The sequence below is a fragment of the Delphinapterus leucas genome, chromosome 10 (assembly GCF_059928025.1).
Source record: "Delphinapterus leucas isolate spDelLeu-1000000601 "Yukka" chromosome 10, BTC_Dleu_Yukka2, whole genome shotgun sequence".
Classification (NCBI taxonomy): Eukaryota; Metazoa; Chordata; class Mammalia; order Artiodactyla; family Monodontidae; genus Delphinapterus; species Delphinapterus leucas.
The window spans coordinates 10,211,064-10,237,414 of NC_143138.1; the positions used below are offsets into that span (position 1 = coordinate 10,211,064).

The window sequence follows — 26,351 nt, forward strand, 5'->3', positions numbered from 1 at the left end:
GCCAGCAGGCTGGAGACCCAGGAAGAGCTGATGTCGCAGTTCCCAGCAGGAAAGCAGCCTGAAAGCAGAAATCCTTCTTCCTCCGGGACCTCAGTCTTTCCTGGCTCCTTAGAGGTCCTAAGCTAATACTTGAACTCAAAGGGTCTCTGTCTCCTGGTGGTCCTCTGCTGGCACATGCCACACGGGAGGTGGCACTCAACAAGGTTTGCAAACCTACAGACGACCATTAAACTCCATGGAGTGGGTCACGTTTACCTGCTCTCCCATCACCGACTTTCAACATATGCACACCCTACATTTAATAATCCTAACAAGGTTGGCATCATCTCATCATGACATACATTTTTCTCTCTGCTGTTTTACTACGGTCATTAGTCTGTTTGGGAGCTACATGTGGACAGTGTTCTGCCCATCACACGAGCCCAGGAAGCAGAGGAGGCTGCTCTAAAGAGGGATGGGTGATGAAGGCGACACATGGAGAGGAGCAGAGCACAAAATGGTAAAATTCCAGGAGTTCATGGTTTCCAGGTACCTACTGAGACCCAGCTACATCCCTGCCCCGAGTTCCATGAGACAGCCCTGCATCCTTCCCACGGTGATGATAAAGTTTCACAGGAGGATGGTGAGTTCCTGGTAACACCATCAGCACTTTCTAGATCACGTATCCGTGAAGCAAGCACTAGATTTTCAGCCAAGACAGCACCTGAAGCTTGGCTTATGCATATTTCCTTTTTAAAATAAAAAAAGTTTAACTGTATTTTCTGAGTCTAGCAGAAAGGAATCGTCTCATGAGAAAAATGAGGGAAAATAAATCTTCAGAAGCACCGTTTGGAATAGGCTAAATCACTGACCACAGTGGGAAGGAGGAGAACTAACATTTATTGAGTCTATGCAGACAGCTAAGGGGGGGCCATGGACTAGGTCTTCATCTACACCCCTCATTTTAATTGTCATATCAACTCTATATGATAGTATCTTTAGCTCCATTTTATTGATGGAAAAAAATGAGGCTCAGGAAGGACATTACCTCTCCCAAAGCCACACAGTGGTAAACTGCCAAGTTTTCCCAGTTAGTTTTGTGTATCACCACGTCTTAAATCATGATGCTCTTTGCTGGACCCTGACTTCCCTGCATCAAAATATAGAACGAATTGCCTGTATATTACGTTCTCAGCAAAACCCTAAAAACATGCTATTTACTTTCACTTTTGTTGTTGTTCTTTCCCAGTTTCAGGTATCAAAATGTCCAACTTCTTCATTTGGTTTCTCCAATACAAACATGTGCAGAACTGTCCGTTTGCAAAGCCAGATACCATCAATGAAATAATCCCTCACCCAAGCCTAATTTCAATTAGATAAAATGAGGCTGGCGATGCTCGACTTTTCCTAACAGCAAATAGAGTCATTTCTTTCATTTACATAATGCCCCAGAGCTTCCTCAACTCTAAACCAAATCAGCAGACCGAAATCATGTCTCTCCACGTTCAGGGGCGGAAACTTGGAGAAAAATGCAATCACATTTACTACAGTCTTCGGACAGGCATAGATAGAGAACAGACTTGAAGGAAGCACAGGAAACGCAGGGTTTGCTGGAGTTTCCGATGGTGACTGTCAAGTCCAAATACACAATTTCGTTATCTGCAGCCCTATCTCTGCTAGTGTGGCAACCATGACCAGTGCGGCCCCGTTTCCTTCCCGCTCTCTCAGGCCTGTCCCAGCAGCCCTTCTCAACCTTGAGCAATTTGCTGACACTGTGAAGTAGGGCAGAAAAGGACACAGCACTCCCAGTCTGCGGCTAACGATGCCAAACAAGTTGGGGCAAGATCCGTGTGCAGCAAGGTCAGGGTTCAATGAAACTCTGCAGCCTTATTCACTATCCCCAAAGCGCCATCCATCCCCCAGAGAGACTTTCCCCAGGGAGCCTGCACTACTATCTCCAAAAACCAGGGCAGGGACCATGAAAACAGATGTCGCCACATGACACACAAAGGCAACAGGTATTTTAACACCGCTCTCCTGCCAGGTGAACGACTCAAGGCCGTGGATGTCTTCTTTTCCCAAAGGCAGAGAGCCATCACGCCTCTGTGTCTGGCTGTGGCAGCATCCAAACCACCTGGGAGCTGGATGGAAATTCTGAATCTCAGGTCCCATCCTGGAATCTGCATTTTGACAAGATCCCCAGGTAATGCAACCGCAAATTAAAGTTTGAGAGGTACTATGCTATTGCATGCAGGACAAAAATGTTCTGTATTGATCGACACATCCTCTTGATAAGCCAAGCATTCATTCATTCGATGAAAAGCATTCATTTGGCATTCAAGAAATATTTATAATGTGCCTATGAGGTGACTCAGTGCCTGGCACTGTCTAGGGGAGATAAGGCAACTGGGTGAGCCAAGTAGACAAAGGCTCTACCCCCTCAAAGAACTTACATTCTAACTGGGGAGACAAATAACAAAGAGAAGAACAAGCAAACAAATGAAAGAGATTATCGCCAACTGTGATAAAGAGTTCACGTAGTCATTCTACGAGCACACTGGCGTGTGCAAAATGACATCTTCTCTCGATTATTCATTACAAGTTGGTATAAGCAAAAGGTTGGAAACAGGAGAAAATACTTGCAAACGAATCAATGGACAAAGGAGTAATCTCCAAAATATATAAACAGCTCATGCAGCTCAATATTAAAAAAAACAAACAACCAAGTCAAAAAATGGGCAGAAGACCTAAATAGACATTTCTCCAAAGAAGACATTCAGATGGCCAAGAAGCACATGAAAAGCTGCTCAGCATCACTAATCATTAGAGAAATGCAAATCAAAACTACAATGGGGTATCACCTCACACCAGTTAGAATGGGCATCATCAGAAAAGCTACAAACAACAAATGCTGGAGAGGGTGTGGAGAAAAGGGAACCCTCTTGCACTGTCGGTGGGAATGTAAATTACTACAGCCACTATGGAGAACAGTACGGAGGTTCCTTAAAAAACTAAAAATAGAATTACCATATGACCCAGCAATCCCACTACTGGGCATATACCCTGAGAAAACCTTAATTCAAAAAGAGACATGTACCACAATGTTCACTGCAGCAGTATTTACAATAGCCAGGTCATGGAAGCAACCTAAATGTCCATCGACAGGCGAATGGATAAAGAAGATGTGGTACATATATGCGATGGAATATTACTCAGCCATAAAAAGGAACAAAGCTGGGTCATTTGCAGAGACGTGGATGGACCTAGAGGCTGTTGTACAGAGTGAAGTGAGTCAGAAAGAGAGAAACAAATACCGTATATTAACACATATATGTGGACTCTAGAAAAATGGTACAGATGAACTGGTTTGCAAGGCAGAAATAGAGACACGGATGTAGAGAACAAATGTATGGACACCAAGCGGGGAAAGGGGGAGGGGACGTGGTGGGATGAACTGGGAGATTAGGATTGACATATATACACTAATATGTATAAAATAGATAATAAGAGCCTGCTGTATAAAAAAAAAAAACAAACAAAAACAAAAGTTTGGAAACAACCTAAATGTTGAATAATAGAGAACTGCTTAAGTAAATTTTGGTTTATCCCATACAGTGAAATATTACGCAGCCAAAAACAGGAGCGAGGATACTTTTACCTTCTGAGTTTTAAATATACATCTATGTGTATATATACACAAATTTTCAAGATCATATTGTTGCATGGTGAAAGCAAAGTATATAACAGTGAGTATAAGATGTTACTAATTGTGTGAAGAATATTTTTCAAATTCTCAACACACATATTCACCAGTCCATACTTAGAAAAGTCATCAAAAGGAGACAAAAAAACTTATAACCGTGATTGCCTCCAGTTGAAGGATGGAGCTGGGGAACACTTCCTCTTCACTGTGTACTATTTCAAGTGTGTTAGAGCACTTGAAACTTGTACCACGTGAATCTATAACCTATTTATAATAACTAAATAGATTCTACTTTTTAAGCAAATGCATTAAAGTAAGTGCAAGAAAAGATGGAGGTACACAGTGCTGAGACTGCAGAAGGGTATGGGTGGGGGGCGGGATTGAGGAAGGGGAAGGATTCCGGGAGGAGGTACCACTGGGGCTGAGGCTGGATGAACAGGAATCCATCACACACACGAGGCAGAAGGGTATTCCTGACAGAGGCACGGACACATGAAGGAACAAGGGCCTTTCCAGCAAACACCTGCAGTTTGGTTTAGCTGAAGCGCGTGGGGTTCCTGAACCACCAGCAGGACATGAGGCTGGGCAGGCTCGTCAGAGGCCAGGTCTTGCCTGTCATGCCGAGAAGCTGGGGCTTTTCCTAGAAGTGATGAAATGGGGGAGCAGTAATGTGATCAGGTTTGCAGTTCTTCAAAGTAATTCTTGGCAGCAGAGTGGAAGGTGGATAGAGGCAAGGGTGGCGAGGGGCAGACTGAAGCTTAATTCAGATGCAGTCAGGGCCTAGCTCCTTCTACGAAGGAAGCAATGATGCAGAAGAGGGAACAGATACAAGAGGGATGAGGGGTTGGCATCAACCAGATTTGGGAACTGATTCCATGAGTGGGGTAGACACACAGCAAAGGATCCCTCCAACCATCTCACCTGGGCTGCCACTCTCTGACAGAAGTAAGTGCAAAAGGAGCAAGTTTAGGGGATGGGAGAGGAAGCAATGACTTGGGGGGAGACACATGTCCTTGAGCAACTCAACTCCAGCCTCATCTGTAAGATGGGGCAAACAGCTACCTTCGAGGATTATTTTAGTCAAGAAATGAAACATTTCATATAGAGCACTTACCACGTTGCACACAGTAGGTACATAACAAGAGGCAGCCCTGGATGCTGTAGAAATTATACATTGCAGAAAAGTCTCTCCAACAGAGAAATGCCTCGTTCGCTTAGGAAGGGATTTCAAGGAACTTTTAGAAATCAAAGGAGGATGTTGTGATTCAACTGACTGCAAGTTTTATGCCTCCATACTGGTCACAGCCCCTCACCTCGACAGGCCCATGACCAGTATGGATCCAGAGCCACAGATCTCTCACCACTGCCGGGCAAGCAACTCAAAGGAGGACAGGACGACGAGGCCAGGACTAGTCAAGGTTGGCTTGTTTCAACATTAGGCAACCACTAATATCTACAAACCTCCAACGGCCAGACTGGCCCAATAACTGTTCGGGGTTTTTCACTTCCTGTGTCGTATGTGTTGAACCTCTAGCTGTGACAGCACAGCACATCAAGATGACCGCCCCACCGGGTATTCGCAGGTACAATGGGAAGAAGAGCCACGTCTGGGGATTTTCCACTGAAGATGAAGCCTGGAACAAGCCTACGGTCCAGCCACACGTAAATCCAAAGCCCCCACATTTCCTACAAGCAGCGACTACCTCAGCATCAGGTAGTCTGATCACCTGTGAAATTGGGAATTAAATAAAAGTAAAAAGCCCAAGACTTAGCACGAAAATATGAACAAACCCCTATTCCTCAGTCATGATGATTAAACCAAGGCTATTTCTTACGCCTCTGACACTTGGTTTTGAAAAGGTAGCCCACCTCAGTCTTGTCAAGGGAAAAAAAAAAAAATCATAGGGGTTTCTGAAAATAAGAACAGAAGAAGTTTCCAGTAATGTATAATTTGTGCCACTTCCCAAAGTCAGAGCCCCCAAATGCTTTCATGGCTAAAGTACCAGAGATGGTCAGAAAACAGGAACATCCCTGTTTCCCAAATTGCCACCCTCCAGGAGACATGCTCTAGGGCTGCTCTGGGGGTCTGACCTGGAGGGCTGTGCTGGGGTGGGGATGGGAGGGGGAGGGCGGCGAGAGGGGGGGATGTGACAACAAGGTCTTTCTGATGTGATAGGTTGTAAGCCCTCTAGCAGAGACGGGGCTCGAGACGGACCCATCTTACATGAATTGCCCTCCTAGATTTATGCTATAAGATGGTGATCATTTACTGAACATGCACAGATCCACTGTGAGCACAGACGTAAGCTACCCAACGTATATATTCGATCAAACAGAAAAGAAATATTGGCCAGAACCTAATGACATTCCATTCAAGGCCAAAGAAAACAGGCAACAAAGGTCAGAAGCTTAATAAAATTAACATGAAAACGGACAGCCTTGGACGGTCTCCTTAGGAATCTTCAGATGTCCCATTCGAGTCAACAACAGAATGGAATGGCCTGATGAAAGTGGTTTTCTAGGGAGAAAGAGTCCTACATTCTGGTCATAATTCTCAGAAGATAGAACTAAAATATATGTACATGCCACCTACCCTAAATCCATGCCTGTTTTTAAAAATAAAACATTCTTTCCAAGATTGCATAAATTACCCTTGGTTTCTGTTCCTTCCCAGTTCTTGCCTTCTAACTCTTTTGCCTTCTAAGTTTTGTCTCTTTCCTGGCCAACAAAATATTCCAACTTTCAAGGGTGGGCAATAACATTTTCTCGGGACCTAAGGAGTGAGCAGCCTTCCTGGTTCGTGTGAGGACTGCTGATGGACAAAAAAACATGCACTTCTTCCTCTGGGCACAGCAGGGACTCTGATACTCTGCCCTGAGATGGTCCAGTCGGCCTGGGTTAGGTGGGGGAACCCGACGGTGAAGGCTGGTAAGCTCACCCCCAACCTGCCTGTCACCAGGCCTAGGAACTACTCCTGCGGGGAATTAAGGTGGGACTATTGCATGCTTCCACGTGAAACTGGTAGCATGGGGCCTTTCCCCACACAAAGCATCCGTGCCTCTGGAACTACTGCGCTCATCCCCTAAAATTCTAAGATCCTACTCCAAATCTGCGCGGAAGACAGTTCTCGGGCTGCCGCACTCGAAAGTTAACTCCCTCTGCTTTTATCAAATTAGTCTTTACTAACCTATGACCACCACCACCCGCCACGAAGACGTCCTAATAGATCCCCCGCCCCCATCCAACCACTCTCACCATCCTTGCTTTCAGCGAAGAGGAAATAATTCCAGCTAACTGTCACATCTCTATAATCTCTCACTAAACTGACTCCCAGCAGGAAGAAAGAAACTATCCTAGCAGGGCGCCACAGCTGCTGACTGTCAGGCAGTCGATCGCCCCCAGGAAAACCCGAGACACGTGTGGGCCCTTTATTCCGGCGTTCCTGGGCGCGCACTCGCCTCTCGCAGGCGCGCACGCACGCACGCACACACACACTCGGGCACTGCACACTCAGCCGGCGACTTAGTTTTGTCTCCCTCAGAGCAGCCCGTCCCCAATCTTAAGAATTTCCTCAGCCTGGTCGACTTCCCCGGAACACACGCGCCTCCTGCAGCCTGGGCGCCACGCGCGTGTGAAAGCGCGCCCAGGTGGTGCCAGAAGGGAGAAGGGAAGTGTAGGTGTGGGGAAGGCCAGGGATAAGGAAGGAGAAAGCTCCGAGTGGGGTGTGGGATCTCAGGTGCCCGGGTCGGCGTAGATGCCATGTAAGCTTCCGGGATGAAGAGAGGGCAAGAGGAGAAAAGCAGCAGGGGATGAAAGGAGCGAGGCTGGGGATGGGGTGGCGGAGGGGGAGGGGTCGCTCACCCAAGGTCTTGACTGCGATCTGCCTGGTGAGGGGCGGCGGCAGGTTGATGCACACCAAGTCCACGTCCTGATGCAGCAGCACCTCATCAATGCGGCTGGTGTAGAAGGGGACGCTCATCTCCTTGGCCAGCTCCTCCGCTTCCTCCTGCGTGCGGCCCCAAAGCGCCTTCACCGCGAAGCCCTCGTCTTTCAGCAGCGGGATGATGACACGGGCCGTGAGGCTGGTGCCGAACACGCCCACCCCGGGAAGCATGGCTGCTCCGGCCCGCCTGGTTCTGCTTTCAGCTCGGATCTCCGGGCGAACACGCGCACGCACAGCCCTCTAGCCAGTCCCGCAGCCGGCTCGCCGCGGTGCGCCAGCCGCCGTGCACCGGGCCAGGCGCCCGGGTGCCCAGAGCGCACCGAGCCGCAGGCGGAGCAGGCTCGGGCGCCTCAGTACGGTGACTGCTGCAGTGTCCGCCACGCGGGGCTCCCGTCCTTCCCGGAGGCGGCGGCAGGGACCCCCCGCGGCGCGCCTGCGGCCCCGAAGCCCCGCGGAGCCCGGGCTCAGGCGGCGTCCCGGCCACAGCGCGGGCCGGCTGCGTGCGCCCCGCCGAGGTCGCTCCATGGCCGGCTCATCCCCGCGCCCGTGCCGCCGCAGCCGGGACCGGCTCTCCCCCGCGTCGTTTCCGCAGCCTGCGAGTCGCACGCAGGAGCCTCGACACACTGCCACAGCCCGGACCGGCCGGGCTGCGGGGGTCCCCTTCCTCCCCGCCCGCCGCTCCGAATGAAATGCACTGGCGACCAGCAGGAGGCCGGCTAAGCTGGAGGCTCGGAGGGCGCCGGGCGTGGATATGGAGCTGAAGCGCGGCGGCGGCGGCCACGACCTGGGGCCAGCCTTCTCATTCTGCTGCCATGTTCGCTCGCCGCGCGGCTCGGGCGGCCTGGGCCCAGGGGCAGGCTAGGGCTCCGGGATCCCGCGGGAGGGCGGAGTTGGCGAGTTTTGGCTGTCAGCGGCCGGGGGTTCCTGCCCCGCCCCCGCCGCAGCGCCGCGCGCCATTGGCCGCCGCGCGCCGCCCCCGCCCCCGCTGCCGCGGGCTCGTGGTGCGCGCTGCGCCCGGGCCCAGAACACGCCCGGCTCCTTCCCCGCCCCACCTAGCTCGCCTCCTGCCTTTCGCGTCTTCCCTTTCTTCGCCGTCCACCACCTCCTTCTTCCCCTCGCCTCTTTCCAAGCCCCGCCCCAAACAAGCCAATACATCTATCGAGTCTGGGCGCGCCCTAATAGGCTAGTCATCTGTGCCTTGCAAGAGATCTGCGGGCGCCCGGGCCCCGAGAAGGCCGGGGCACGCGGCCAGGTGTGAGCAGCGGGTAATTACCACCTCCGCTCAGAGAGCGTTTCCTCCGTGCCGGACATCACGCTAAAGAAGTTTGCCTTGCATTCTCCCTTATTCCTCGCATTCTCCCTTATTCCTCGCACCGACCCTAAGGTTATAGGAAACCCATATAACCGATGATGTAACTGAGTCCTGGGAAGGTTCAGGGACTTGCGCATGGTCGCGTAACAGGTAAGCAACAGGCCTGGGATCGGAATCCAGGCTCCAGAGTTTGGGTGGCGAGCGGGGGAGTTCTCCCCTCTCCTTCTAAGAGAGCCTCCAATCGTGCGCCACCCTCTCCGGCCGCGCACGCACCGTCCAGCCGCCTTCACCCCAGACGGTGTTGTCTTGCTAAGCTCTCCTTCCCCCGGAGGTCGGCACGCACCTAGACGCTGCTGTGCTGGGCGGCCCCAGTGGCGTAGGGGTCACCGAAGCGGCTGCGGCACGTGTGTGTCACGTCTGGGTTTGGAGACGGAGGGGTCGCTGGGCCAGAAGCCAAGCCAGCCTCTGGCCTCGGGGCTTTGGTTCCTTCGCTGCCCCTTTCCGCGGCCTCCACTCTCCTGTCCCCCCACCTCAACCCTCTGCTCCCTTCCCCAGCCCTGGCGGAAGAGCTGCCTGGCCTTGCCGAGGCTCGCCCAGCGCCCCTGGAGCGGTGGGAACTCTGTGCGCGTCTGGGTTCCTGCCATATTGGCACCTCTCATCCTGCCTGCCTGGCTCGTAGTAAGCGCTCAATAAACATTTGCTAAATAAATGAATGAATGTTCACTGAATGCATGTTTTGCCCCCACTTGGTGGTAGGAGGGGTGACTCACGCTGAAAGGCAGGGGACCTGGCCTCTAGTCCAAAGTCTCTGGAGATGTCAGACGTCCTGTCATGTGCATCTCTCATCTTCAGCACTCAGCTCAATGTGGCACAGGTCGGCCTGAACACAAGACTGAAAAGTGTGATACTTGGAAGCTTTTAAAACAACAAAAGTAAACAAATGGGACCTAATGAAACTTAAAAGCTTTTGCACAGCAAAGGCAACCATAAACAAGACGAAAAGACAATCCTCAGAATGGGAGAAAATATTTGCAATGAAGCAACTGACAAAGGATTAATCTCCAAAATAGACAAGCAGCTCATGCAGCTCCATATCAAAAAATGAACAACCCAATCCAAAAATGGGCAGAAGACCTAAACAGACACTTCTCCAAAGAAGACATACCGACTGCCAACAAACACATGAAAGGATGCTCAACATCACTAATCATTAGAGAAATGCAAATCAAAACTACAATGAGATACCACCTCACACCAGTCAGAATGGCCATCAAAAAATCTACAAACAGTAAATGCTGGAGAGGGCGTGGAGAAAAGGAACCCTCTTGCACTGTTGGTGGGAATGTACATTGATACAGCCACTATGGAGAACAGTATGGAGGTTCCTTAAAAAACTAAAAATAGAACTACCATATGACCCAGCAATCCCACTACTGGGTATATACCCTGAGAAAACCATAATTCAAAAAGAGTCATGTACCACAATATTCATTGAAGCACTGTTTACAATAGCCAGGACATGGAAGCAACCTAAATATCCATCGACAGATGAATGGATAAAGAAGATGCAGCACATATATACAATGGAATATTAGCCATAAAAAGAAACAAAATTGAGTTATTTGTAATGAGGTGGATGGACCCAGAGTCTGTCATACAGAGTGAAGTAAGTCAGAAAGAGAAAAACAAATACCATATGCTAACGCATATATATGGAATCTAAAAAAACAAAAATGGTTCTGAAGAACCTAGGGGCAGGACAGGAATAAAGACGCAGATGTAGAGAATAGACTTGAGGACACGGGGAGGGGAAGGGTAAGCTAGAACGAAGTGAGAGAGTGGCATGGACATATATACACTACCAGATGTAAAATAGATAGCTAGTGGGAAGCAGCCGCATAGCACAGGGAGATCAGCTCGGTGCTTTGTGACCACCTAGAGGGGTGGCATAGGGAGGGTGGGAGGGAGATTGCAAGAGGGAGGAGATAAGGGGATATATGTATACATATAGCTGATTCACGTTGTTACACAGCAGAAACTAACACACCACTGTAAAGCAATTATACTCCAATAAAGATGTTAAAAAAATACAAATACAAATAAATAAAATAAAACAACTTGTAACAGCTGGCAATGAGGTGGGGTGTGTGGAGAGAGCAGGTTACCAAAAAAACATGTGTATAACAGTACAGGGATGAGGCTGACCTCAGGGCCTTAGAAGAAAGGCACAGAGGACACAGTGCTGGGGTGGCTGAGACAGAAGGGGTGTTGCCATCAATACCGACAGCCTTCTTTAGAGCAGAGGTTTTTGAAGAACTGAGGCAGGAACGCCCACAGGGGCAGGGGTGCAGGCAATGAGGTTAGACAAGAGGCACCTTCTCAGTACCCAGAGGCCAGGTCACGTGTCAATGATGGCACTGCTTACATGGAGCAGAGGATGTAGAATGTGGCATTGGGGCTGGAAGCAGAGCTGGAGCATCTGGGGTTGACTCCTGGCTGTGGTACTTACTAGCTATAGGCTCTTAAGCAAATTACTTCACCTCTGGGCCAGTTTCATCTGTAAAATTGGAGTAATAGTGATGTATACCGCCAAGGATTTTGGAGGATTATATGAGTTAGTTTTATAAAGTCCTTAGGATGGTGTCTGGCACATAGTAAGCTCTACATAAATGTTAAATAATTATGGAGAGTGGGTGTATTATCAACAACATTCCTTGATGGGAGAGACAATTGTACAAGGGCAGCAACATCTAGACACTAAGAGGGAGTTGTTTCTGTTCTTTTAAAGGGAACTCTATCCCTAGCTGCAGTGTGAATAAAAATAAACCTTCCATCTACATAATATGAAAAGAAAACGATCACATTTAATTCGCATAAGAAATGTGTAAAATAAACATGATCCCCATTTCACAGAAGGTAAAACTGAATCCTGGCAGCAACTCAAGCTTACAGGTCTAAAACAGAATGCTTCATTTCCAACCCATCTCCCAAACCATTGCTCCCTCAATTATCCCCATCTCAACAAATGGTACCACCAACCCACCAGTTGGCCAAAAACCTTGGAACCATTCAGCACTCCTCTCTCTCTTATACACCCTACAACCAAGCATCAGCAGGTCCTGTCTGCCCTGCTTTCACAGTACATCCAGAGTTTGACTGCTTCTCTGCCGTGGTGGGGAGCCCGAGTCACCATCATCACTACCTGGACCACAGCATCCGTCTTCTCACCGCTCTACCTGCTTCCACTCTTGGTCACCATAGTGTGTATTCTCCACTCAGCAGCCAGAGTGATCTTTTAAAAGACAAGTCAGATCATGTCCCACCAGGCTTGACACCTACCAGTGAATAAACTCCAAAGGCCTCAGGATGGCCTGAAGAGCTCTACCTGACCTACCCACCCCACCCCTGCCTCGTGTATGTCCTACCACTTTCCTCCCCACACCCTACATCCCAGCACACTGGCCTCCTCACAATGCACTATACAGACTGAGCCTGGGCCTTTGAACTCAATGTTTCCTCTGCCCACTCCCACCACCACCCCCTCACGTATCCACGTGGCCCATTCACTTTACTCAGGCCTCTGCTCAGATGTCCCCTCCTCAGGTCTCCTTGCCTGACCATCCTATCTAAAATGACCTCTGTCACATTACATCCCTTTGTCTGGCTTTGTTTTTCTTTATAGCTCCTCTCACCGCCTCACATTGTATTAGATACCTGTTTATCTGTTTATCATCCATTTGCCTCAATAAACTATAAACTTATTGAGATCAGAAGTTTGTGTGTCTTGTTCATTGCTGAATCCCCAGTGCCTAAAATTGTATCTGGCACCTGCTAGATGATATACATTTGTTGGACAAATGTTTATACATTCTTCTAATAACCATGTACTATTATGAGGATTGTATGAGTTAATATTTATGAACTCCTTAGAACTGTGCCACATGCCACATAACGGTTTAGGCCCTGGAGAAGTAAGGTTGAGGACAGCAGAGCCCTTGCCCCTGGTGGCCTGTTGACTGGGGACATGAATTACGATGGCAATACGGCAACTCAGGCCAAGTAGGGGCCTGCAGGGGATGATCTGGGAGCAGAGAAAGGCTTTGAAATCAGAATGGGAAGCCTTTGAAGGCTTTCAGAGAGAGGAGTGAGCTGGACCCAGGCTTTGAAAGCCTTGCTGGAGTTAGCTAGAAGAAAGAGGGGAGGGAGGCTGAAAACAAGCTAACTCAAGGTGGGAGGGTCTGTGTGAAGGAGGTCAGGATGTGATGGGGAATCACTGAGAGACTAAGTCAGACAGTGCACTATCAGATTGGCATTTTAGAACCATCGCTCAGGCTCTATTATGGAGGGTGGATTGCACCCATCACAGCCCTGCAAGGAGACCACTGCAGTAACCCGAGCATGAAGGAGACTGAGCAAAGGCGGCAGGCAGGGGACTGAGGATGTGGGCACAGGTGCCTGTGATAAAACAGGGTACTTCGGGCTTCCCTGGTGGCGCAGTGGGTGAGAGTCCGCCTGCCGATGCAGGGGACGCAGGTTCGTGCCCCGGTCCGGGAAGATCCCACATGCCGCGGAGCGGCTGGGCCCGTGAGCCATGGCCGCTGAGCCTGCGCGTCCGGAGCTTGTGCTCCGCAACGGGAGAGGCCACAGCAGTGAGAGGCTCGCGTACCACAAAAAAACACGCAAACAAAACAGGGCACTTTGTGCTACAGCAAGGGGATGAAATCTCCGGGGCCTCCGGCCCCGGGAGTTGGGGCAACTTCCCAGCCTGGGGCTAACAGAGAAGCTGGGTGGACGTTTGTTTCTCACCAGCTCGGCAGGCCTTGCTTGATCAGCGCTGAGCTGGAGAGGATTACACAGCAATTCTGAGCTTCTGATAACACAGACATCTGAACCATAGCGCTTATACACACGATACCCTCCGACACATCTTATGGTTATTCCTCACGTTCTGCCTGTGAAACCCCCTTTAACCCGGATCCTGAATCCCAGCACAACCTGACATTTTGATATTTTAAAACAGTTCTGAAAATAGGCCTAGAATTTTCTTTCCCCTCAACCCATGGATTAGCTGCCAACCTCTACTGTTTGCATTTGGGTGAAGATTTCAGGCCCTATTTTAATTTCAGATAATTGTCATGTGACTCCCCAAAAAACATTGTAAACCTTCTTTTAGAAATGAAAATAGAAAGGATTTATTTTTTATTCACAGCCCTAGCATGATGATGAAATGGAATTTTTCTCATATTAATTTAGCTTTAATGATAATTTAAAATATTTTTCATTATAAAAGTCACTTATACATATTACAGAAATTTCAGAAAGTAAGATGACTCCTACCTTAATCTCTCTATCGTTACATAGCTGCTGTAAATAACTTGGTTTATTTGCTTCCACAATTTTGGAACTATTTTAATGAAAACGAGAAAGTCTTGCTATTTAGATTTGTTTATTCCTCTGATATAAAGTAGAAACAGGCTTTGGATATTTTTAGGTGAGTGTCCATAAATACCCAATATCCTTATAAATCTTAGCATTTGTGGAATGAAATCCGTTTGCTCTCTGTAGAAATAGAGCTTTGCCAAGTTGAAAAACTAGCATAGTTATGACTGCCGAAGATTCTAGAGCAATTCTACTAAACAGTTCTAATATGCATCATGCTGAAATTTATACCCAAATTTGTTTCCATCAGTAGAGTTTTTTTTAAGTACCTATTTATCATTATACTTTCAATTCTGGGTTTTTGTTGTTGTTGTTGTTAATAGCTACCATTTATTGGGTGCTTGCTATACATGAGGCAGAAGCTAAGCACGTTGTATGCTTTTACTCCTCAGAGCTTTTTCAGGTAAGTACAATTATCCCCATTATTCCAAATAAAGAAACTGCTACGTAAAAAATTTGCGATACCACGGCCCCTATTTTGCCCTGACAGTGGGGCACTTGGCCCTCTAGAGAAGATGGAGACGGACACACACTTGCCTTTCTCTTCTTTGTCCCCTTCCGCTAACAAAGGGCAACTGACCCCCAGAGGAGGGCTTCACTAGAGCTGCCATCCAGGTCAGGAGAGAGGTGCCCCACTGTGCCGCTGCTCCCGGGGAACAGGGGCAGGGACAGTACTGCCCACTGTCATCCCCAGGATGCCCGCAGTAGCCTCCTAACAGCACTGACCCTTACACTCTTGACACCTCTGATCTGTAAGTAATCAGAGAGAACTTTGCAAAGCATGTCACTGACTTGTTTCAAACCCTCTGCTGCTTTCCTCCTGCCCTTGCAGCACAATCTAAACCCCTCTATGTGTCCCGGGAGGCTCTCTGCTCTGTCCTTCCCCTCCGTGTCTGATACCACTCACTCTCCAGCTGAGTGTCAGTCACACTTGCCTCCTCTTGATTCTGCATTCTTGCCTGGTTCTCTCCTGCCTTAAGACCTTTGCACTTTCTGTTCCCTCTGCTGTCAGTGCGGCTCCTTGGCCCTCCATTCACCTGCTGGCTTATTCTCAGCCTTTTGGACTCAACTCACATGTGGCATCCTCCCCACTGCAATGATGGTAGATTCTTTCCAACCCGCTTTGGGCTGCTTTCCAACACCACCCTTCTTAATTCCATTCAGCCATGTACACAATCTTCTGGAGTTTGCTTCCTTGACCACTGCCTGTCTCTCCTGGCTGGAATATAAGCTCTTTGCACCCAAAACTCTTGTTGGCCTCATTTATTGCTATATTTCCATGGCCTAAAACAGTACTTGGTACCTTACTGATACATAATAAATCTTTGTTGAATAATTAATCACACAGTAAAATGTTCTAATACCACACAGTGGCATGGAAAAATGATTATAGCATAATGTTATATTTAAAAAGCCAAGAAGACAACACTGCATATATATATTATTACAACTCTATATTTTTTTAATTGGGGTAAAATACTCATAAAATTTTCCATTTTCATAATCTTAATGTACAGTTCAATGGCATTAAGTATGTTCCCATTGTTGTGCATTCAACTACATATTTTTTTAACATCTTTGTTGGAGTATAATTGCTTTACAATGTTGTGTTAGTTTCTGCTGTATAACAAAGTCAGCCAGCTATATGTACACATATATCCCCATATGCCCTCCCTCTTGAGCCTCCCTCCCACCCTCCCTATCCCACCCCTCTAGGTGGTCACAAAGCACGGAGCTGATCTCCCTGTGCTATGTGGCTGCTTCCCACTAGCTATCTATTTTACATTTGGTAGTGTATATATGTCCATGCCACTCTCTCACTTCGTCCCAGCTTACCCTTCCCTCCCCGCCGTGTCCCCCGTGTCTGCATCTTTATTCCTGTCCTGCCCCTAGGTTCATCAGAACCATTTTATTCTTTTGGATTCCATACATATGATGAACTACATATTTTTAAGAAGAAATAACCTACGAAATAAAAACTGCTTCTTTCTACATGACTGTATTTTCCTTTTTTTCTTACATTTGAAATAAAGAAAAAAAAAACATGTAAAGGTATAAATGAACTAACAGCTCTGGTCCCATGCTCAGAAATTTCTTTCATCTCCAGGTCCAACTCTAAGTAAATGAACTCGTTAAGGGAGGGAGCCTAAATACGTCTAGCTAGTTACCAGTCCTCTGAAATACAAAAAGAATAGTTGACTCAACTAGGTGGTTTAACAACAGATTTCTTATGTGTTGCTCACCAGGCCAAGAGAAACTCAGATGCCCTTTAAAGCACGACCGCCAAATCTGTGGCTCTTGGAGGGTGGAAATGGGTTTAAAGTAAGTACGCAGGTGCTTGGGCATCGCAAGGTTAAGTGGAAAATACAGAACTTTTCTTCTTGATGTGTGAAAATCCTCAGGGCACTTAGCCTCTTCAGGCCCATGATTTCTCTGGAATAATGCTTTTCTGTGTAACTTTCGGCTACTTCTGTCAGCATGTGAAGGCATGGGGGCAGATGGTAGAATTGCTCCATAAATAAAGTATGTAGGGTGCTTTTATCGGACAGATCAATAAGTACATAGGAAAACTCTTCAGCATCCCAAATCATTAACACTCTGCTCACATACACAGATTAGCACACTGGAAGAGTAACCCTTGTCAGTCTGGCGGAAAGTAAATACTATTGAGGAGAGAATGATGTGGCCTTTGCAATTCAGATTTTAGGAACAGTTTCTGGTTTAAAGGGTAAGCACATAAAACAATATATGCTCCATTTTAAAGAAGTCACTATTTACTCACCAAGGCAACATTCAGAACCCAAAAGTCAATCACTTGAGCTATACGTATCGGGGCAGAGATACCATAATGTAGACTGTGGCCCTGTAGTTACGTGGTCCAAAGGGCTGAGAGACACAGGGCATGTTCTTACACAGAGGGAATCAGGGGCAAATTGTGGCCTGGGACAATAATAGCAGAAAGGACATGGCATGCAACTCAAGCGCAATGGGAGTAGAAGGAAACCAAGGCCATTCATTCATTCACTCAGCCAGGGATGATAGTAAAACTATTTAATATCTGGTATATCATGGGCACGAAACTATGCAAACGAACGCCGGTACCCCTGGAGCAGGGTCTCAGAGGCCCCCTGCTAGATCAAACAGCAACAGGTTAGCTGCTGAGTCCTGGCCAGGCCCGGGAGATCTGGTGGAGAGGTCAGGGCTGTGGGGTGACGGCACTCAAAGCTCAGGGCAGCCACTGACCGTTTCCACGAGCCATACAACCAGGCTGGGTACGTGCGTGCCAGCTGACCAGCGGCCCTACATTCAATGTAGGGTCATTTCCCGCCTGCTCTGTGTGGGTCCCCTAAACGCTCACTGGGAATACAGAGCTGAAAGATGCCATCGTGTCCCTCAGGGAGCTCACGGCCTTGGGCATCAGACAGACAAGCAAACAGGCACTTGCAATGTAGTATGTGGGGAGCATAAAACTACAGTTTGCGACACACACACAAACCACGGGGGAGGGAGGCAGAGGCAGAGGAGAGGCGGTGGTCAAGTTAGTAGAAAGGAATAGGAAATGCTCCTTGCCTCAATAAAATGAATTTAGACCCTCTCTAGTAAACAATGGAGGGACAGTCCACACAGGGGTGGGGGAGCAGCCCCGATTCTTCTGGAATTTTCTTTGCCTTTGAAGTCTCTCACCAGCTACTGCTACCACCACAATAACCCGGCTGTCCTTCCCCACCCCTGGAACCCCAGGCCGCTCGCGCACACCTTTTGTCCTTCCTCTTCACACACAGCGAAGACATGACTACAACTTTTCAGCAAAACTTTGCAGAGGGCTCGGAGCTAAATCATATCAGGTATAACATGAAACTTGAAAATGTGGCTTACAAGTTAAAGCATATTTACCTTCAGCTCACAGAGCTTGCCTACCTCTGCCACTTCGTGGTACACAGATCAACGGTGTTTGACGGCACACTGGGGTAAACCAAGAAAGGCCTCATGGGGGTGGGGGTGACCTGCCTGTGGGCCCTCGGGTCCCCTAGGGGAGGAGAGACCATCTCTCAAGCAGAAATTTAACTCACTGGGCCCTCTGCCTGCAGGTCGGGAAGCTTGCTTGTGCCCCAGCTAGAAGAAAGTCATCTAGCAGTGGAGTGGCACTCATGAATGTGCAAGACCACAGTCAGAGAGATGACAGGAACAGAAAGCAAGGGAACCCCTGGCTACTGAAGAGCACAGAAAGGAGAAAAGATTGGCTAAGAGAGTCCAGCTCTAGAAAATTGGAGAGAAGTCCTGGTCCTGTTGCTGAATTTCTGGTGACAATTCTACCAGCTGAAAGAAAGAACCAGCCCCACGAGGACTCACACGGAGCTAAAGGAAGGGCTAGTTATAGGATAGAGACCTTCCCTAGCTAGAACACCAACCCTCGGGCCAAGCTAAATGAATATACAATTCCCCTTAATTTAATTCATGTCAACCCACTCTGATCTAATCAGATCATACGCCAAGTTAAGGAACCCCTATCAGGTATCGGCAAAGGAGAAATATCCGAAAGAGGAAGGGCCCGATTAACCATGGGTCCTAACTGTGCTGTTTGAGCAGAGGCCACTTCTGCATCAGCCTTTCTGGTTGTTAGGAGCGGGTCACAGCGGCGGTGACACAGCTGACATTCACACCATCCTAACGTGCTCTGGCATGTCCAAGGGCAGGAGCGTTACACTAGACCTGCGGTGGCAGGGTTGGTTTCTCCAGGACTAGGTGATGCCTTTGGTTTCCCAGGCTCTTCCTCAGGTTCTGCTTCTGGAACCCTCCCTCCCTTTCTGATGAGAGGAGGTTCCTGAAAGACAGACTCTTTTTTAATCCTATTTTCCAAACAAAGTATATATTTATTATGAAAACAATACCTCATATTTAGAAATAATAATAGTTATTTAGAAAGAATCTTCACCCAACAAATAAAGAGTACACATCCTTTGTAAGCCCACCCAGAGCATTTACACATTTGACTATTGGTTAGGCCACAAAGGAAATCACAACGAATTCCAGAGGAATGATATCATGCAGGATATGTTCTTTTACCACAATGCGCTGAAAATAGAAACCAACAGTAGACATGTATTCTCCCATCCCATAAATTTGACAATAAAAAATACTGTTCTAAATAATCTCTGGATGAAAAAAGAAACCGTAATGAAAATGAAAAATATTTAGAAATAATACACAATGAAAACATGCACATAAAAACATTTGAGAGACAGCTAAAATTATACTCAAGGGAGAACTGAGAGTTTAAATGTATGTTGTTTTTTTTTTTTAGAAAACAAGAGAGTTGAAAATTAATGAATAAGCACTCAACTGAATGATTTAGAAAGAAAATAATAATCTAGAAAGAAAGAATCGAAGGAAAATTAATGTAAAGCACAAATAATAGAATCTAAAACCAAGAATATAAAAATTATCAATAAAACCAAAAGATCACGAGTTAAAATAATAAAACACTCTTCCAGAAAGTGATTAGAAAGAGGAGAAAAAGCAAAATAAACAATATTAGGACAAAAAATACTATAGCAAAATTTTGCCTACAATTTAAAATTTTTTCATGAAATGGTCAACTCTACAAAAAAATATAAATTACAAAAGTGACCCAAGAAGAAACAGAAAGTCTGAATATACCAATAACTATTAAAATAATTGAATGGCTAGTCAAATCTCTCTTCTCAAAAAAGGTAACAGATTCATAGCTTGACAGGCAAATTTAACCAGACCTTTAGGGGACAGATAATTCCTATCTTAGCCAAACAGTTCCAGACAGTAGGAAAAAGGGAAAAGCTACCTAATTCATTTTATGAGGTTAATATATGTAAAAAGAACAGCATTTTTTGAAAAAGAAACAAAAGTATAGACCAATATCATTTATCAATATAAATGCAAGAATTTTACATAAAAAACTAACAAATCTAATTTATCAGTAATAAAAGTAATCATAACAAAGTAGATTTTATCCTGTAAAAATATATGACTCAACAGTAGAAAATGTACCATATTACTATAAAATATGAAGATACAAAAAGGATAAAAACCATATGATAATCAACAAATATAGAAAAATATAGAAAATGTAAGCAATAAAATTCAGTTAAAATTCATTAAAATAATAATAAAACTTTTAAAAATCAGTAGAAACTTAACTTGATAAAATATTTCCCCCAAAAAACCCTATAATAATATCATACTAAGTGATGAAACTTTAAACGAAGTCTTTTTAAGTTCAGGTACAAGTCAGGGTGCCCATTTTCACCCTGACTTTGCAACATTGGACAGGAAGTCCTTGCCAATGAAAGGAGACAAGAAAAGAAGAGGCAAAAGAATAAGGGAGAAAGAGATAGAATGCTCATTATTTGCAATTTGTCTTCATTGAAAATCCAAGAGAATTTTCAGACAAACCATAAGAAAAACCAAGAGGGTTTAGCAAGATTGCTGCAAACAAGATCAACATAAAAAATTAGCATCCCTTTATACCTTCAATAACCAATTAGAAAAGGTAGTAGAAAAACTTCTCATTCATGATGGCAATAGAAATGATATTAAATCTAAGAAAAAGTTAAGCAAATGATATTCTGGACTTTATAGGGAAAATATTCAATATAAAAAGGTGTTTAGGGCTTCCCTGGTGGCGCAGTGGTTGGGAATCCACGTGCCAATGCAGGGTACACGGGTTCGAGGCCTGGTCTGGGAAGATCCCACATGCCGCAGAGCAACTAGGCCCATGTGCCACAACTACTGAGTCTGTGCTCTAGAGCCCGCAAGCCACAACTACTGAGCCCGTGCGCCTAGAGCCCATGCTCCGCAACAAGAGAAGCCCCCACTCGCCACAACTAGAGAAAGCCTGCGCACAGCAACAAAGACCCAACGCAGCCAAAAATAATAAATTAAAAAAAGGTGTTAAAAAAGAAAAGCTGGGGGCTTCCCCGGTGGCGCAGTGGTTGAGAATCTGCCTGCTAATGCAGGGGACACGGGTTCGAGCCCTGGTCTGGGAGGATCCCACATGCCACTGAGCAACTAGGCCCGTGAGCCACAACTACTGAGCCTGCGCGTCTGGAGCCTGTGCTCCGCAACAAGAGAGGCCGCGATAGTGAGAGGCCCGCGCACCGCGATGAAGAGTGGCCCCCGCTTGCCACAACTAGAGAAAGCCCTCGCACAGAAACGAAGACCCAACACAGCAAAAATAAATTAATTAATTAATAATAAACTCCTACCCACAATGTCTTCTTAAAAAAAAAAAAAAGAAAAGCTGAATACATTGACAAAAAGAAAGACTTAATATTCCTTCTCCAAATGAATCTATAAGTTCAATATAATGCAATTTTGAAAAAGAAGTGTAAGGATGGGGAAAGAGCGGTATCAGTAATCTACTGACTTATAACAAACCTCTGCAACACTTAGTGGTTTAGAACAACTACTGTGACTGAAGCCTGGGGTGAGCTCAGCTGGGCAGTTCTGCTGCCCTTGCAGGTGGTCACTTAGGTGGCTACGTTCAGCTGGGGGCTCAGCACAGGGCTAGGCCCAGCTGGCTTGCTAAGAGAACTAGTCTCTTCTCTTTCTCTAGGGAGTCTCTGAGTTTCTCCCTCTCTGCAGGATATCTCCCTGTGGTGTCTCTCCAGCAAGGTAGCCAGACTACTTAAACGGGTAACTAGTCTGGCTCCCGAAAGCACAAGACAAAAGCTTACAGGACTAAGGTTTAGGCCAGGAACTGGCATAGTACTACCTCTATCCCATCCTAAGATAAGAGCAAGTCACAAGGCCAATCTATCAATAGATTCAAGAGTTGGGGACTACACAGGTCTGTATACAGGTAGTGTGGTTCATCGGCTACGTACCACAAATGACCTATCGTGCATCGAGATTTGTAAAGTTAAAAAGTGTAGTGTTGGTGTAGGACCAGATAAATAAATCAATGGATTAGAACAGAGGACCCAGAAACAAATGTCTACTTATGTGGAAAACTGATAAATTATAGAAGTGTCATTATAGATTAGAAGGGCTTTTACAAGTTAGTAGGGTTGGGACAAATGACTTTTTACACTTATAGTGGGTTTCAACTGCCACACAATCTCTGATATGCCTCCCTGTAAGATGTGGAGTATAAATTCCCCTCCCACTGAGTGTGGGCTTAACTTAGTGAATAGAAGTGGGCTCACTTCTGATGAATAAAGTAGAAGTGACAATGTGTGGCTCTAGAAATTATGTCATAAAAGGCATTGCAGCTTCCTGCTTACTCACGCTTTCTCTCTCTTTCTCGAATGGATCTTGTGCTCTGGGGGAAGCTAGCTTCCGTGTCATGAGGACTCTCAGGCAGCCTCGAGGAGAGTCTCTATGGGGAGGAACTGAGGCCTCCTGCCAACAGCCATGTGGCTGAGCCATCCTGGAAGCACAGCCTTCAGATGACTGCACCCCACCTGCAACTTCTGAAGAGACCCTGAACAAGAACCACCAGCTAAACTACTCCCACAGTCCTGACCCTCAGAAACTGTGAGGTAATAAATGTTTGTGGTTCTAAGCCGCTAAGTTTTGGAGTAATTGGTGATGTAGCAATAGGTAACTGACAAAATCTCTCACCCGCAAAAAGAAATAAAATTGGATCCCTCCTCACACAAAATTTTAGATTTTTTTAGAAGATAATATGGGACAATATCTATGATTATAGAAAAGATTTCTTAAATCAGGCACAGACATGCAGACACATGCCATAAAGGAAAAAACACCATAACCAAGGTTAAAAGATAAATGACCATCAGGGAGAAGATATCTGCAACCTCTAGTATCCCGAACAAATAGAGAACCCCATTAAATAAGTAACTAAAAGACAAACATCCCAATAGAAAAATAGGTAAAAGTAATAAATAGGTAATTCATGGAAGAGGCAACCTAAGTGACCTTTAAACCATCACACTGGTAACCAGAACAATGCAACTTAAACCAGGATGAGATTCTATTTCTCAACCATCAGACTGACAAAAATTAACAAATCTAAAATCATCAAGGGTTGACCAGGATGTGGGTAAATGGGAATTCTCATACATTGCTGGTGGGATTATAAATTGTTAGAGCCATTGTGGACACAATATGGCAGCCTGTAGTAAAACTAAACATGTACATACACTGTGATCTGACAACTCCACGTATAGCAATTGTAGACTTTCCAGAGAGAATTTCTGGCACCATTGCACAAGAAGACCCATACAAGGGTAGTTATTACTGAATTGATTATGGTAGAGAAATATTTGAAGCAACCTAAATGTTCATTAATAAAATGAATAAATAAAAGATGGCATATGTAAGCCAAACATTACCCTAAACTACAGTTATAGATATATATTTCAAGAATGGATGAAGATGTATCAAGTTAATACCATCTATATATATTTATATATAAATATTTAGGGTTGCCCTCAGGTCCCATTTCCCCTTAGCCTAATGAAATTTCCTCTTGTTTTGGGAGTCACGTATTTTAAATTCAAACATTCTTGGAAGGCACCCAGAATTGCTAACCAAATTCTGGTTCCTTTATGAAATGAGACCTGCATTCATGGAAGTCACAGGATGGGCAAGGTACCGAAGGTGGCATCTGTGTAAGTTACCAGGACCTGCTGCTGCTGGGTTCGTCAATCAGTGAGCACCTAAACTAAAGGCATGTCCCAGTGGTGGCATTACCAAGTTACTCAAGAGTCTCAGAGGCAGAAGCGCCAGTTTCATTTTTAATTATTTGGCAGTCACCTGCTCAGGATTTCTTCCTTCTATGGCTAACTCTCATTTTCAGTCATTTTCCACTTGCAAAGGACTCTGCTTGGGCTGAGTGCTGAGCAGGTGACCTGCCTCTTTTTGCTTACATAAATGAGGGCATATTTTTGTTTAGTGTTGTAAAGAGAATCAGTAGAATAGTTCAGAGTAGCCACTGAAGCATCTTAGGACCGGTCCAACACTGGGGAGAAAACCCTCACTAGAATGTAGACAAGTAAGCAGTCAAATGGAAATCCCAAAGTTTATTTAGAACTCCCAGTAGAGATATGAGTGTGGGGCTTTTATGGCAACATCTGAGAGGGCAACTTGAAAGCCAAGCTTTGGAAATAGAGGTTCAGGTAGAGCCCTTGGGATGGAAGGACGAGGTAACAGGTTTCTAACGCCAGCTATACCATGGACAAGTGGGCAGCGAGTGACAAGAATTGAGAAACCTGCTGCTATGGCCTCCGATTCTCAGATCAGCTTCCCTACCCAAAGTTCTGCTACACAGAGCCGCAGACAGTAGCCCTATTCTACCAGCCGGAGGGTAAGAGAGAGTAGACAAGACAAAGAAGGACGCGCAGCCATTCTCCACCTCAACACTTGGTCACTGTTGGCTCCGCTGGACTGGAGCCTCCTTCCCTGAAAAGTGAGAGGTGAGTAAGTGACCAAGGTCCTACCCAGTTTGCATAAACTAGTGTCCATTATCTTGTACCCGTTCATTCCATGAACCTGTTCATCCCTGTCAGGTACTGCACTGGACCGTTCTAGAAGTACTTGTGCCATAGGGGAAAAGAGAAGAGAAACTGAAAAATAACTGCTCCAATAGATTTGTTTACAATGTGCACACAAATAAGTAGACTGTGGTATAACTACAGACCAGTCCAAGTCTGGATGTAGAAGGCAGAATGCTACCTTTACTTTTCTTCCCTGTGACTCTCATTAACCATAGCATAGTCGGTATAATACATGTGGGTAGGTTTTGTGGTTAAAGTAGAACACTCCTTGAAAACTGGCTCCAAAACTCAGTAACCACATTTTTCTCTGAGAACAATGGAAGTACTTATTACTATATCCATTGCATGAAGATCTAATACCCAAATACACCCATACTAGATGCTATGCCAACCCCATTAACATTCATAAGATGTTAAAGACACAGGGGCTTTGAAAGGAAAAGTTGGGTGGTTCGTTTTAATCCTTCAAGAACTCAAACAAATTAACACCACACTGTAAATCAACCAAACTTTAATAAAATAAAAATTTAAAAAAGAACTCAAGTAGTTACTCTTAGCAGGAGCATGTAGCTCACCAGTAAGCAAACTGAAATACACAGAAAACATTTTTTATCATTTGAAGACTTGGAAATTTTCTATTCATATGTTTGAGCTCCAATCCCATGTCAAGATTGTGTCAGGATTCAGAAAGCCATATTGCACTAGAAAAGAGTTGAGCTCTCTAAAGGTGAATCCTTTTTTGTTTTTTTCTTTTTAGCTAATAGAGACATGGATATTTTTAATGAATTATAAGAAAACTGCAGTTTATCTGTAAAGAGAGCTACGAGAATCTTTATCAGCTCTATAAACTGATTATTTTTCTTCTAACCTAAACTGTTATATGATGTCCATTCTGGATTTTCCAAATGATTCAGATATACAACTGTGTACTTCATAATGGAGGCTACCTTCTAATTAGGTGAAGCAATGGGAATAAGATTTGGGGAAAAAGAATATATTTTCTCAGATTTAGATTGCTCTCCTAAAATATTAAAATTTATGAGGTTTATAATGCATTTTTTTACTTTAAAAAACTCGTTTATTAAAAAGTTCATTAATCAAAAGTGGGTAGTGAATTATCCCAAGGTGCTCACATCTGTGTAACACCTGCCAGGTCAATAAGTAGAACATTACCAGCACCCCAGAAAGGCCCCTCTAACCCCCTCTATTGCTATCCCCTCCCCATTCCCCAAAGTTAACCACTGTTCTCACCTCTAACAACAAAGATTAGTTTTGCTAGTTTTAAAATTTTTACATAGGGCTTCCCAGGTGGCGCAGCGGTTGAGAGTCCGCCTGCTGATGCAGGGGTCGCGGGTTCGTACCCTGGTCCGGGAAGATCCTACATGCCACGGAGCGGCTGGGCCCGTGAGCCATAGCCGCTGAGCCTGCGCGTCCGGAGCCTGTGCTCCGCAACGGGAGAGGCCACAACAGTGAGAG

At 45.8% G+C, this 26,351-nt stretch overlaps 2 protein-coding genes across 2 annotated transcripts in view; both read right to left on the minus strand.

Annotated features, from left to right (window-relative positions):
• TBC1D7 (TBC1 domain family member 7) overlaps positions 1-7,648 on the minus strand; it is a 142,866-nt gene extending 135,218 nt beyond the window's left edge. The window contains exon 1 of the mRNA XM_089918328.1: positions 7,544-7,648. The gene's annotated coding sequence lies outside the window, so the exon portion shown is untranslated. The remainder of the gene's footprint in view (positions 1-7,543) is intronic.
• The window catches only part of GFOD1 (Gfo/Idh/MocA-like oxidoreductase domain containing 1), a 101,909-nt gene extending 93,270 nt beyond the window's left edge, over positions 1-8,639 (minus strand). Inside the window, exon 1 of the mRNA XM_022586685.3 lies at positions 7,544-8,639. Coding sequence (XP_022442393.1) covers positions 7,544-7,796 — 253 coding nt within the window. The 5' untranslated portion in view covers positions 7,797-8,639. The remainder of the gene's footprint in view (positions 1-7,543) is intronic.
• Positions 8,640-26,351: the final 17,712 nt, after the last annotated feature.